Source organism: Ailuropoda melanoleuca, chromosome 10, assembly GCF_002007445.2.
Source record: "Ailuropoda melanoleuca isolate Jingjing chromosome 10, ASM200744v2, whole genome shotgun sequence".
In the NCBI taxonomy this organism is placed as follows: Eukaryota; Metazoa; Chordata; class Mammalia; order Carnivora; family Ursidae; genus Ailuropoda; species Ailuropoda melanoleuca.
In genome coordinates this window covers 101,367,157-101,380,642 of record NC_048227.1, presented here as the reverse complement: position 1 = coordinate 101,380,642, position 13,486 = coordinate 101,367,157, and the positions used below count along the sequence as shown (strand labels likewise).

At 46.8% G+C, this 13,486-nt stretch overlaps 1 protein-coding gene across 6 annotated transcripts in view; it reads right to left on the bottom strand.

Moving 5' to 3' along the window:
* Positions 1-13,486, bottom strand: part of SYTL3 (synaptotagmin like 3) — an 84,438-nt gene that overhangs the window by 8,482 nt on the left and 62,470 nt on the right. For all 6 annotated transcript variants that reach the window (XM_034669396.1, XM_034669395.1, XM_002915112.4 and 3 more), the window contains 2 exons: positions 6,167-6,345; positions 1,737-1,839 (listed from right to left, as the gene is read on the bottom strand). In XM_034669396.1, coding sequence (XP_034525287.1) covers positions 1,737-1,839; positions 6,167-6,345 — 282 coding nt within the window. The remainder of the gene's footprint in view (positions 1-1,736; positions 1,840-6,166; positions 6,346-13,486) is intronic.

Genomic DNA, 13,486 nt, shown 5'->3' with positions numbered 1-13,486 from the left:
GTGGCCCCTCTGATGAACAGGACTCCTTCTCATTGACTGCATCCCTTTTTGGAAGAGACCTTTTCCCCACCACCCTGGTACGTCCACAGGGCGGTCCCAGCAGGCTGTGGGGCTGCCACCGCCTCTCCTGACCACTCAGAGTCACAAACACAGACATCAGATCGGGTGTCGCGGGTCACCTTTCCCAGGCCCCCTACGGCGGTCTTCACGTCGGGGGCCGGCTCCCCGGGAGTGCGGGAAGGCTTCCCATGGAGCGCTCTGCCTGGAAAACCTTGAGGATCGGTTTCTAGGTTTTAGAAGAGATCAGGGACATGGCTTCTCTTCAATGTATCTGGGAAGTTTTCCAGGACAACCCGAAATACAATATATATTGGGTAAAAACCAATGGATAAAAATCTTAGGAGATTTCTTTGAGATTCTGCCTACATTTAAGATCGATTAGTTAAAAACTAACATCAAATGATATATCTAGAATATACTCAATCCTCATCTTTATCTCATGTCATAAAATGTGAACTATTTACCTGTTTATACAAAACACTTTAATTAAACTTACAATGAGTGATTTTAGATATGAACTTGAAGAGTGTGAGGGGGCCACGCAGCTTTTCAAAACTCTTTCAGCAGATACGTGAGCAAAGCCACGCGAAGACCTGTGTCTACTGACCTGCTACCAGAGGGTCTCAGACAGCAAGCCCTTGGCCCCACCCACACCTGCTGAACGACAGTCTATTTTTAAAAAAATCTTTTGGGGAAGTCCTAGGACTATAAATCTTGTGAAGGATTCCCAGTCCACTGTGAGTTAGAGCTGCACTTCTGAATCCTCTCTAAGCCTCAGTTTCCCTGTTGGTAAATAAGGATTCGAATACCTAGCTTGGGGGTGGGGGGGTACATAAAGCACTTGGCCACAGCAGGGGCACAGAAAACAATGGCTTTTATTATTTAACGAAGGGGACTCCTGCCAGCTGACCAGACGGTCCCTGGCTGGGAGTTCAGAAATGCCCCTACTTGCCCAAGGAAGGCAAACCAAGCCCTCTCCTTGTGCAGGCTTGACATGTGTGGGGCCACTGGGCTGCCCAGCCTTGACTGGGTACATCCCTGCGCATCTGGATGGTTCTTCCAGTGCAAAGCCTCCCACACCTAGCTCTCAGCCTCCGCCACACATTGTCTCCAACTGTCCACCCTAAATCCCCACAGCCGCTCCCTATCTCTCTGCTACACATCACAAATCCTATTTCTCAGCACCAAAGAAATGAAAACCCAAACAATTCCTCTATAAAATGTTTTTCATAAGATGACTATTTTTTTTTCATAAAAGAAGAAGAAACCTAGGGCTGCCAGATTATTTACGACAAAGGGGCACTTTCGTGAAGATAGTAACTCAGTAGTTTACCAGGGAGCCTGCTTGAGAGGCTCTGAGAATCATAAAAATTCAATAGGACAAACAAATTTTAGAGACTGAGCGGCAGCCAGGTTCTTTTTCACCATTTGCTCAGAAATCATTAATCAAGAGCCATTCGCAAGTCCGGCAGACTCTGCACTTTCCCTGTACAAAGGCTGAAATTCATTTTCTCCCAACTTGCCACTGATTGACAGAGCCCTACAGAAACGTATAAGGGTCTGTACTTATATTTAACTGACTCAAGAGTTTAGAAGAACACTCCGCTGAACTCCGGCCCCGGGTGCCCAGCCTGGGATGCGGAGACCCAGCCCATGAATATTTGTCCAGCAAGTACCTTCAAGGTCTCCTGAAAGGTTGGGTCCACTGTGTTCCTTTGGACTCCCGTCTTGCGTTTTCCCTGGGAGGATCTGTCAGGTAGCAGATAGGTCTTTACGTACCTAGTGGCCAGACAGGACAAGATGATAGCTCAGCACAGAAGGGGGGAGGGCAGAGGGACAAAGGTACGGGAGGAGGAGAATCAGACATCAGCATTTTCTTCACCCTGCTTCCCACTGGGTTGGGGGTTGACAGAAAGGGTTTGGTGGCCTCTACCTGCAGGGAACAATGACAGTGCTGGGTACACAGCTTCTGATTTACAGAGTCTTTGGCCATAATCCTCTGGAATGTTTCTGGGGGGTATAAAGCTCCCTTGCTTTCCTCATGCCCTGCCCCTAGAATCTACATCGTTCATCACCTGCCATTTGGTGATGATCGTGGAACCAGAGGCTGGGCTTTTGGGGCTCCACGGGGAGGGGGGCAGTTTCTCTAACCTGCCTGGATGTGGAGGTCCCTCCACCTATCACTTCCCCCAACTGGCCAAAAAAAAAAAAAAAGTGGAAATAGAAAGTATATGCCTCACCCTTTACTTTTCCCTTGTGGGGGCCTCTCCACCTGCATTCTGCCCATCCCCTGAAATCCCGTTCTAGACTGATCCCTCCAGCGAGGTCCTGACACTGCCCTTCCCGGCTCCTCCAGCAGCATGAGTGATGCCAGTGATTACTGAAGGGTCTAGATCATAAACATTGAAAGTAACTACTGGTAAGGAGGGACTTCCGTCATTTGCTATGTGTTTCTGGACACCTTCTAGTTTTAGTGTCTGCCATATACTGCAATACATAGTCATTCTTTTGTAGTTACTTTTTTAAAGATTTGAGAGAGGGCGCAAGCGTGAGCGCACGCACACACGTGCGTGTGTGTGCAAGTGGGGGGAGGGGTAGAGGGAGAGAATCTCAAGCAGACTTCCCTCTGAGCACAGAGCCCGAGGTCGGGGCTTGCTCTCCCAGCCCTGAGATCATGACCTGAGCCCAAATCGAGAGTCAGCTGTTTAACCAACTAAGCCTCCCAGGCACCCCCATTCTTTTGTATTTAGCTGAATTTTGTGGTAAAATGTTTAAATTCCATTCTCATTTCTTTTTGTATATGTTCTGTCTCTGTTTTCTTTGTGCTCACCAAGGGGATTACATCTCACATCCCAGAGTTACAATACTCTAACTTGAATTTATACCATCTTAACATCAATAGCAAACAAAAACTCAGCTCCAAGTGCCAACCTCACCTCTTCACATTGCTGAGGTTGCAAAATTACACCTTTCTATGCCGTGTAACCAAAATCACAAACTAATCCTTCTTTTATATGCATTAGTCTCTTAAGCTAGATCAAAAACAAAGTGTGGAGTTACAAACTAAAGTTACAGCAGTAATAAGAGAAATAATTTTTAAAAATATATAAGGTGGAAGTACATACCACTGTTAAAAAAAAAAACGCTAGCTTTTATCATTGCCTGTGTATTTGCTTTTCCTGGGGTCTTCATGTCTTCACATGTCCTTGAGTTATTGTCTGGTGTCCTTCCATTTCAGCCTGCAAGGGGCGCCCTTGAGTATTTATTTCTTGCAGGACAAAGTCCCTCAGCTTTTGTTTCTCTGAGAACGTCTTAGTTTCTCCCTCATGTTTGAAGAATAGTTTTGCAGGATATAGGATTCTTGGTTGACAGGGTTTTTTCCCTTTAGCACTTTTAATGTATCTACTGACTGCCTCCTGGCCTCTAAAGGATCTGACGAGAAATCTGCTGGTAATCCTCCTGAGGACCCCAGACGGGAAGGGGATCCCAACAATTGGAGGAGATGCCACAATGGCTCCCTCTGGGTCTGCACCTCTGTGATTAGAAGTGGCAGTCTGCAGTCAGAGCACACAACCCTGATATTTGGAGGACAGAATCCTTTTTTTTTTTTTTTTTTTCCCATGCTGACTCCTGTAAGCTGTGCATAAGCTGTTCGAGGAACACTGGCACAGCTGCCTGCCATGGGGCTGGCAGTGGGGGGATGGAGAGCTGCTATTATGCTAAGAGCAGAAACTGACATTAACCCCAAGGTACGTCCAAGTCTTCTGCTGGAAGTTTCAAGCCTTCAACAGACTGCAGTCCAAAAACGGTTTCATCAGACGGCTTATACCATTGTACTCCTTGTCTTACAAGGGGAGACCACTTCCTAAGGCTTCCTATGCTGCCACCTTCCCAGAATCCTCTCTAGGCTTTTTTCCTTTAAAATGCATTGAGTTTTCAGGGCGCCTGGGTGGCTCAGGTGGCTAAGCAACTGCCTTCAGCTCAGGTCATGATCCTAGGGTCCTGGGATCGGGTGCCTGGGTGGCTCAGGTGGTTAAGCGTCTGCCTTCAGCTCAGGTCATGATTCCAGGGTCCTGGGATTGAGCCCCGCATGGGCTCCTTGCTCAGCAGGGAGCCTGCTTCTCCCTCTCCCTCTGCCTGCCATTCCTCCTGCTTGTGCTTGCTCTCTCTCTCGCTCGCTATCTCTCTCTCTGTCAAGTAAATAAAATCTTTAGAAAAATAAAAAATAAAATGTATTGAGTTGTATTCTAGTAGGCATTTCACTGATGGGCAGCTCAGTTCGACCCTATCATGGCATGATTTTGCTTAGGTAGGGAGAGTTGGAGGAGCCCCTACTGTGGGGCTAGAGAAATCCTACAGCTGCGTCCCACTGAATGCCCCAGGTGTTCAGCAGTCTCCACTCCGGCTGGTCAGAGCTCCCACCTTCCCCAGCACTGTGCCACGCCCCATGGCTCACCACCCCAGTAACCGTGCTGTGACGGACCTCATGAAATCTTGTTCCACATATGAGTCCTGAGTATTTGGCCAAAGCCTCAAGGGGCTCCCTCTGTGGAGCTGTAGGTCTACTCCTCCGCGCACTTTGTGTCTCACTTGTTTACTATTTGTTGAATGTTTATTATGTTCTAGACAATGTTCTGAAAGCTTAACATGGGCAAATTCCAGGAAACACCACAACAATCCTTTGAATAACGGCCGTTATTTTCCCTGTGTTACAGTGAGGGATGGAGAGGTTGAGTGACTTGTCCAAGGTCAAACCACATAAATGGTGGACCAGGGTTCAATGTCCCTGCTCTCAACCACCTCACTATAGTCCTTTTGAGAATTACAAGAGAGGCTCAGCATACATGAACAGTCATGGGCAGCATAAAGGTCTCTGATGGGACTGGGCAAGAGTCTGGAGAAGGGACAGGATTATGGTTGCTACTTGTGGGAGTGCTGTACGGAAAGTAGTCACAGCACAAACACGAGGAAAGCCTCTGTTTGGAAAAAGTCAGGGGATAGATTTGAAACGACGACTGTTTCAATTTCCTGGAGCAAAAAATTTAAGTGGGGGAACAACAGAAGTTAAGAAACCAGAAGGACAAGAGGGACGCTGTTCCCGAGACCCACAAGTGCTACATATAGCAATGCGCCTCCCCCATCCTGCCCTGAGGAGGGACTGAAGGTTTCCCAGCGGAGCCAAGTTTGGCTGAACCAACAATCCATCCCCTTTCCCTAGCTGGTAATTAAAACATTGTGCTCAAAAGTTTTCCATGTAAGAAAAAAGAAATGTCAAGATGTGGTCCTTACCTTAAACCATACACCATAAACCAAACTCTAGTAGGTGAAAATAGAGAAGGATATATTTATAACCTGCAGGTAGAATTTTTCTACAGACTCAAAATACAGACATTTGAAAGGAAAAGACGGACAAATTTGACATCAAATTCTCGTCAAGAAAAGCCATCATAAACAATGTTAGAAAACAACTAGAAGATATATAAAATACATGTAATCAATGAAGAGTCATATTCAAAATGGGTTTTAAAAAACCCACATTCCTGTAAATAAATTAAAAAATGGCAAACAACCCAATAGAAAAATGCCAAAAGATATGAATGGGAAGTTCCCAGAAGGGGAAACTTACGTGTCTAATGCATATATAAAAAGTTGCTCATCTCCCTTAGTAATAAGGGAAATGCATGCTAAAGTGATGAGATATCATTTCATGTCAATTGGAAAAAAACTGTAATCTGTTTATGGTTTGTGTGAGACAGGCTCTTGGTTTGGCTTTTCCTCTAGGGGAAGTCAAGATCCCAACACCATTCGTTGAAGTTCATCTTTTCTGCATTGATTTCTAATAGTCCCTTGATCCTAGAAGTTCCCAGGTAGGCTAAGGTCTGCGTCTGGACTTGTGATTCTGCTCACCTGACCTACTTATCTATTCTTGCATCAACAACCCAGTGTTTGAATTACTACAGCTTTAAAATCATTCTCAATGGGCCTTTTTATAGTTCTGTTCTTTTAAACAATTGTCCTGGTTATTTGGAGAATTTTACTTTTCCATATAAACTTTAGACCCAATATGCCTACCATCTAATGTCAAAACTTAGAAAAAGAAACTTACGGATTGCACTTCCTCTTCTTTTCCTCTCCATAGGCAAGATTCTTACAGGCTTTGATGCATATTTCTAAAGAACGGGTTTTGAAGCAATAGCGAATGGCAAACTCTATTTCTCCAGTGACATTAGCATTGTCAAAACTGCCCATCTCCGTGCAAGTGCTGTTAAGGCTAATTAGACTTGCCTGAAATCAAGAAGACAGATACAATAAATTATTTCACAGTTAATCTATTTGTTGCACTTCTGGTTTCGAGATATCAAAGTAATCAAAATTCACACAAAACATGCATCCTGACTCATAGTAAGTTAATAACACACCAGCTTGTACTTTGCCAAAATCAGTTGCCACATAGTCTGTCCTAAGGAGATGGGAAATCCTCGGAAAGTCATGTCTTGCCCAGGTATGGTGTTTGCCTAGCAATAAAGGTTACACAATCTCCTTCTCTAACACAAATCAGTTGGGATGAAGTGGATTATCTCCTGCGCAATTCTGCGAAGATAAGTCTCAGGAGGGCAGATAATACCCGTGGCAGGAACAGCCATGTGGAAAGCCGCAGAGCAGGGGTGCTAAGCGGCATGACGGGGAATCAGATACGGCTGGATTCTGATACGTGTCCTGCCACTCCTGAGCGGTGTCAAAGTCTAAATGGAAAAATGAATACTAGACTCATGGGGTTAAGGTAAGAAGTAAGTGGAATTAAAATGTGTAAAGTATGTCGTCAAAGGCAACAATAAATCCTGTTCCCATTTTTATGGGTATTTAAGTGAAAACCAGAACTGCCACCAGCAGGTAGGGCACTGTGGGCTCAGGTGAGGTCGGTAAGTGGAACGCCCGCGCCTAAAAAGACAAACCAAGTACGGTTGCACGGTTGACCGCGCCGACCTATTTGCCCCGTTTCCAGGCAAAGATCTCAGGGCTGACTGTACAAATAGGGAAGCCTGAATGATTTCCCCTTCTAATTCTCAGCGAGACCCTCCACCACCGGAAAACATCTGGGAAGAAACGAAGAAGAGAGTCTGGGGCTTTCTGTCTCACTGCAGGGAGAGCAAAACCCAACCCAACCCAGCCAACAACTCATCGGAATCAACCATCGGCAGCCGCGGGGCTCGGAAGCCACGGGCTGAGTTAACTCATGTCAAGAACACAACCAGCTTCACCGCACCCAGTCACTGGCTCAAACCATGGCACCTGCCAACACCCACACACGATTCGAGTGGAAAACAGTCTTTACATTGCACACAAAGGCAAGGAGTGGTACGACAGGAACCAGTGAGGCGCACAAACGTGCAGGAAGAACGGTCAGGATGCTCGGCAGAAGGTGTGCACTGCTTGCGAGCAGAATGGGGGTGCGAATGCAGGGGCTCAAAAGTCCCAAGGAGTAAAATGGCATTCGTCCCGGGACCTCACTTCGGCCCATGTCAGATGAAGCTGAATTGCAGCAACTTCTCTGCCAAGAGCAAACAGAAAACGGAATTAAGTCACAAGCAGTTTCAAGGCGTCGCAGAGCTCCCAGGAAGCCAGGACGGAGGGGCGGAGCTGCTGGAGGGAAGAGGAGCACAGTGCCATGAGCCTGGCACTCTGAGCCGTGTCTCCCTCTGAGACCTTTGTCCCTCTGCGAGCAGGCAGAGCTGGAAGACAGAGGAGTGAAGCTGAACACAGCGGCCCTGGGGCTCAGAAACCAAGGGCTGGGGGACAAAAAACTGGTGTCTGGGCCCTGACTGCAGGCAGACCTGAGCAGCCAAGTTCACCGAGCAAGTGGAAATGCACTCAAGTGGGAGAGACACTAGATGCTTCTTTTCCCTTCAAGGGACTTGCTGATTTATTTAAAAGTTCTCACTGAGCAGCTTAAAAATGCTTTCTAAAAAGTTCTTCTTACTGGAGAAGCCCACCACAGAGGAGGGGCTCAGTGACCTCCAGACTTTCAGTGGGGACCCCCACCCCCACCCCCACCCAGCTTCCTTCCCAGGAGTAAGAGTCCACTGGAATGGGGTGGTCCTCTCAAAGCCTGACACCCAGCTTTGAACAAGCTCAACACCAGATGGGTAAAGACTGTTTACCTTCACTCTAGCTGTCTGCTGGAAGCAAGAGAACATTCTCTCTGAAGGAGGGTCACGCCCAGCACTCCGTGCCCCTGGAAGCTGCAAGAACACAGGGCTCTGCACGTTCCTGCCCTCACTGTTTCTCCAGCACCCAGCTCAGTGCCTGGCTCAGGGTAGATCCCCAGTAAATATTTACGAAGGGAATAGAGAAAGCACTTGAAGTACTTTGATTTATAAGTGCTTTATGTAAATATTATGGCGTGATGGGGTACGCAGTCTTGCGCTTGAAGGAGCCGCGGAACCGAAGTGAGAAGACTCATTCGGTGGTCGTCCTAACCTTCTAGAACTTCCTTAAGTCATTTAACTGCAGATTCCAGAGGAAAACTATTTTTAAATAAAACTACATGTAGGCACATAATAAAACTGCTGAAAAACCAAGACAAAGATGAAAAAACGTAAAGGCAGAGGACGAAAAGATACGCTCTCTTTAATGGAGGAAACAGTAAGGGCAGGAGAGGATGGGCACCCAGGTATCGCTCAGGTGTCCGGCTGCTTCTGTTGAGGAGGGAAAGGAAAAAAGGCCGGGAACAGACACAGCAAGGTTAATTTTGGTATCAGAAGGATTAGGAAATTCTGAGCAGATTGCTTTTTTTTTTTTTTTAAAGTAAAAAGGGACGTTTATTTGTTGAAAATGAGAAAGAGGAACAGGATAGAAGGTCTGAAGGAGTTTTGAAAGAACTGGAGGAGGTGTGAAATGACTGTTCTGAGAGCAGGAAACTGAGCTATCCAGAGAAACGCATCAGGCCCAGGACTGCTGGCCTGTAGGTGACAAAACAGAGCAGATCTGATCCGCTCACATGGGGCATGAAGTCCACACTCCACAGTGGGGCGGGGAAGGTTGCCCCCGGCTCATCCAGCTGGGTGACCAGCATTATAATGCATCCAGAAAGCATTAGAATTACTCATCCTTCATTTCATAAGTACATTAGCAGAGCTCAAAGCAGGTTGGGACCCACCCAAAAGTGGCACAGAGGATCAGAAGTAGAGCTGGAAGAGGACCGAGGTGCCCAACTGCTTGGGCCACCAGCTTACGGGAGCATCTCTGAGTGACTCAGCCACCGGGCCCGCATAGCCAGGGAAAGCATAGCCTCGGATAATGAAAGGACAGCAGAGCACATCCTTTGGTCAACCGCATTCCCAAGATAATTTATGCCTTGACCACTGTTGCCTTGGGAAGGTTTTCTGGTTCTATTTTCTTTGTAGTCAGAACAGAATCTTGGAGCAAGCTGCAACTTTTAGCAGCCCATGGAGGCAACCCAGAAGTGCTGGCCCCGAAGAGCCACTAAGAACTCCCCCTGACTTTTCCCTCGAGCCGTTGGGGCTGCCGGCGTGTGAAAGAAAAGTCCATCCGAGCAAAAGCAAAGGAGAACCAGATCAGGCCGGCAGGGTGCATTCCGTGACTTTCTCCGAAGGGCACAAGTGAGCTACTGTAACCACAAGCAAGCCTCGCTGCCCTTTCCTTTCACAAAGGCAGGAAGCGAGGGGTCAGTGGAAACCACAGCTACAGCTGACCCTTGAACACCATGGGTTTGACTATGCAGAATTTTCCAGTAAGCACAGTACAGTACTCCAGACGTGTTTTCTCTTTTGATTTTCTGAACATTTTCTTTTCTCTAGCTTACTTTTTGTAAGAATACAGCATATTATACATATAACATTAAAAATGTGCTGACTGTGAATGTTATCAGTAAGGCTTCTGGTCAACAGTAGGCTAGGAGTTAAGTTTTGGGGGAGTTGGAAGTTATTCACGAATTTTTGATGGCACAAGGGGTCAGTGCCCCTAACCTTTACATTGTTCAACAGTCAACGGTGTTCTTTAAAAAAAAAAAAAAAAATTCCTGCTGGCCAAGAGCATTACTGCAGAGCGGTCAAGATGGTGGCCATGGAGCCAGACAGGCTTTCATTTGGCTCTGGGTCCTGACACTTAGTGGCTGTGGGATCTTGAGCAATATTCTTACCCACCGTAAACTCAGTTTCCTCATCTGTAAAATGGGGATCTATTTCATAAGCGTGGGATGAGGCTCAGTTATTCAATGCATGTGGGGACTCAGAACTGTCCCCATGCAAAGCATAGGACATTCATTACCATTTGGAAAATGCCACGCAATGTGGCTGTCCTTCATAAGGATACCTCTGGTTAAATAGTAATTATAAAATGAACATCCATGTGCCCACCACTCAGCTGGAGTAAAACTACAGAACCAAGACCTCAGAAGTGCCCTGGGCCCCCCGCTCCTGTCCAATCCCCTCTCAGTCTTGTCCCTGAGTACATGCTGTTTCAACGTTTCCTGTTAATCATCCTTGGTTTTCTTCATGGTTTTACTACATATGTGTATATCCCCCAAACAATATATTGGTTAGTTTCACCTGATTTTGGAATTTATATAATTAGAATTCCCACTGTTTTTTAAATTCATCATGTGGTCAGGTGTGGTTTGAGCTCATTCATGGTCATTCCCAAACAGTATTCCATTGGATGAACAGGCCATAATATAATCATCCTTTTTTATTCTGTTCTTAAATAAAAATACAATATGGATAGATAGCTAAATACAACACTCTTTTAAAAAAAATCAGTGGAGCCAAATTCAGAAATATTAATGGGAAAATGAAGGATTTCCACACACACCTCTGGGTGACGGACCGCGCGAACGTCTTGAGCCGGTCTCTATTTAGAAGTGACCGAAATGCCACGAGAACATCCCACATCTCAAATTTATGTTTAAAGAAAACACCTGGGGTGTTGGATTTTTTTACTTTTTGATTAAAAATCTGCTCTCTCCCAAACTTCTGCCAATCTCCATATCTAAGGAGTTCCACCGTGCACTTCATGTGGTCCCTCCCGCCAACACAGCACCTTCTGGCAGGAAAAATGTACACTGCATGAAAACACTGATATAAATGCATTCCTTTTAGGATTTTTTTAAAAACAGAAGTATAAACAAAATTAAAAACCAGACAGGAACTCCGGTAGGAATTTTTCTCCCATAGGAAGTCTAAAAAATTAATGTATTCCTTCACACTACCAAGTTCTACTTCTGATTGGATTAAGCTTATTTTTTTTCTTTTGTAAAGCAAATTGATTCTTCCCAAAACATTACATGTTTATGGAAAAAATACAGGTGAGCCCCCAGAAAAGTTTTAAGAGAAAAACATAACCCCATTATTCCGGGGTCAAATTTTGGTATAATCTTTTCACTTGTTTTGCAAGGTCTAATCGTAGAACCATTTTGTTTTTATAAATATGTGCTACTATGATACTATTTTGTAACCTTATCTTTTCATTTACTGATGTGTATTTTCTCTAGTAATAGTCTTCAACATCGTTTTTCACAGCTACAAAGTATTCCTCTGAAGAAATGCACCAGTTTATAAGAATGCCTGCACCCTTGCCAACACTGGCCCGAATCACTTCTAAAATGTGCTAAGATGACCCCCAAATTAGCACCTGCTTTCATTTTGCACTGATTTAACACCTGGGAGGCTGAGTGTTTCCCTACGTACTGCCCCTGTTTCTCTCCTTGTGTAATAAGTAGAGATTGAGTCAGCTTTACCCGGCTCTGACTCCCTGTTCTTAGCGAACAGCAGTGTCTGTTGGAAGAACAGGCAACATCCTGGGGCTAGAAGCAATCATCAGTATTTGCTTTGTGGGAGCTCAGTTTCCCCAAACACTGCTTCAGTCTCGAGGGAACACGTGAGGATTCTTCACGGGATAACTAACTCAACCTCACGAGGATAACTTGTGGCACCCCAGACAGAAGCCAGGGAGAAGGGAACCGGGTTGCAGGGGTAGGTTGAGAAGGACTTGCCCTAAGAAACAGAGCCTGGGTGAGAGGAACACGCTCAGCCACTTCTCGTCACCGCAGCATCATTTCCCACCAGTCGGAAAGGTTTTCTAGGTGTGGGTCGGCCTCAGGCAAGTGCAGCTGAACCGGGGTGGGGGGGTGCGGCCAGGGAACCCACTCCCTTGGAGAGCTCACCAAATGCGGGGGCAGCACCGAGAGCCCCGGCTTTGACTCACACGGCTCCCGGGTGTTGAGTCAGAGCTCTGCGGTTTCTGTCCGCTTCGACCTCTGCAAACCAGCCTTCCCCATTTGTGAAATGGGGTCATAGTAGCCAGCTGGCAAGATCGTTGTGCAAATGATTGATGAGCGCACCTGGCTCGGTGGTTTGCACACAGTGGGCTTTCAATCAACAGTAGGTCCGGTAAGGAGGCATGCGGTGGTCCCGCAAGCTCTTACTCAGTGCTCCCTCCGTGCCAGGTGCAGCTGGGGCACCACAAGTACAGTAGGCGCTTCACAACAGGGAACCCAATGACACAGCCGTGGAGGTGAGGGGACCATGAGTAACAGACAAGGGAAGGATGACGGCGGGCCGGGCAGGGCAGGGGGTAGGCTTCCCGGACAAGGTGGCTCTTGTTAGATCACAGAGGCTGACCCAGTAGGTCTGGGGCGGGGCCAGGGGTCCTGATTGCTGAGAAGTCCCAGGCGAAGCCAGTGCTGCGGGGTTCCACATCGTGAGGAGTGTGGGTGCAGAGCAGTGGCGCTGAGAGGGGCGGGGGCGCTCAGTGACCGGCGGGCTGGGGGGCCGCCAGCATTCCGTGGACTGAGGCAAGGATGTTAGCCGTCCTTCAGCGCACAGTCTGGCCCGCTTCTGCCTCGACTTTTTAATGTTCCACCAGATATTCATGTAGTGGGGGGGTTATCATTTTCTAAAGTGAATGCCACTTTCTGTAAACACACCGGCCCCAACGCACAGAGAGGTGGGAGGGCTCGCTCTGGGTCACACTAGAGGGGCTGGGATGTGAACCAAGAAGGGGGTTTCTAGAAGCTGAGTTCTTAACTGCTCTAACACCACGGAATGAGGGCATTTTGATTCTCAAAACAACCCAGTGCATTAAAAAGAACAAGCCTGACGCTCATTTCCTTGATGACAGCTCGGAAGTTTGGAGTCTTTGTGATTGTCTAAGATTGTTTAACAAGTTGAAGAGCTATGACAGTGAGGTGACCCGTGGTTCCAGGTTGTGTCACACCACATACCATCATCTCAAGCATCAAGTCAGCATTCCTTCGATGTTTACGAATAAACAAATGAATGACTAAAAGACCTGCCTCTTACCAGAGACAATCTTTAAAATATTCTGAAAAAGAACAGCACAGCTGGAGAACCCACGCTACCTGACTTCACGGCTTCCTACAGTCATCAGGAGGGGTGGTCTCGCCACA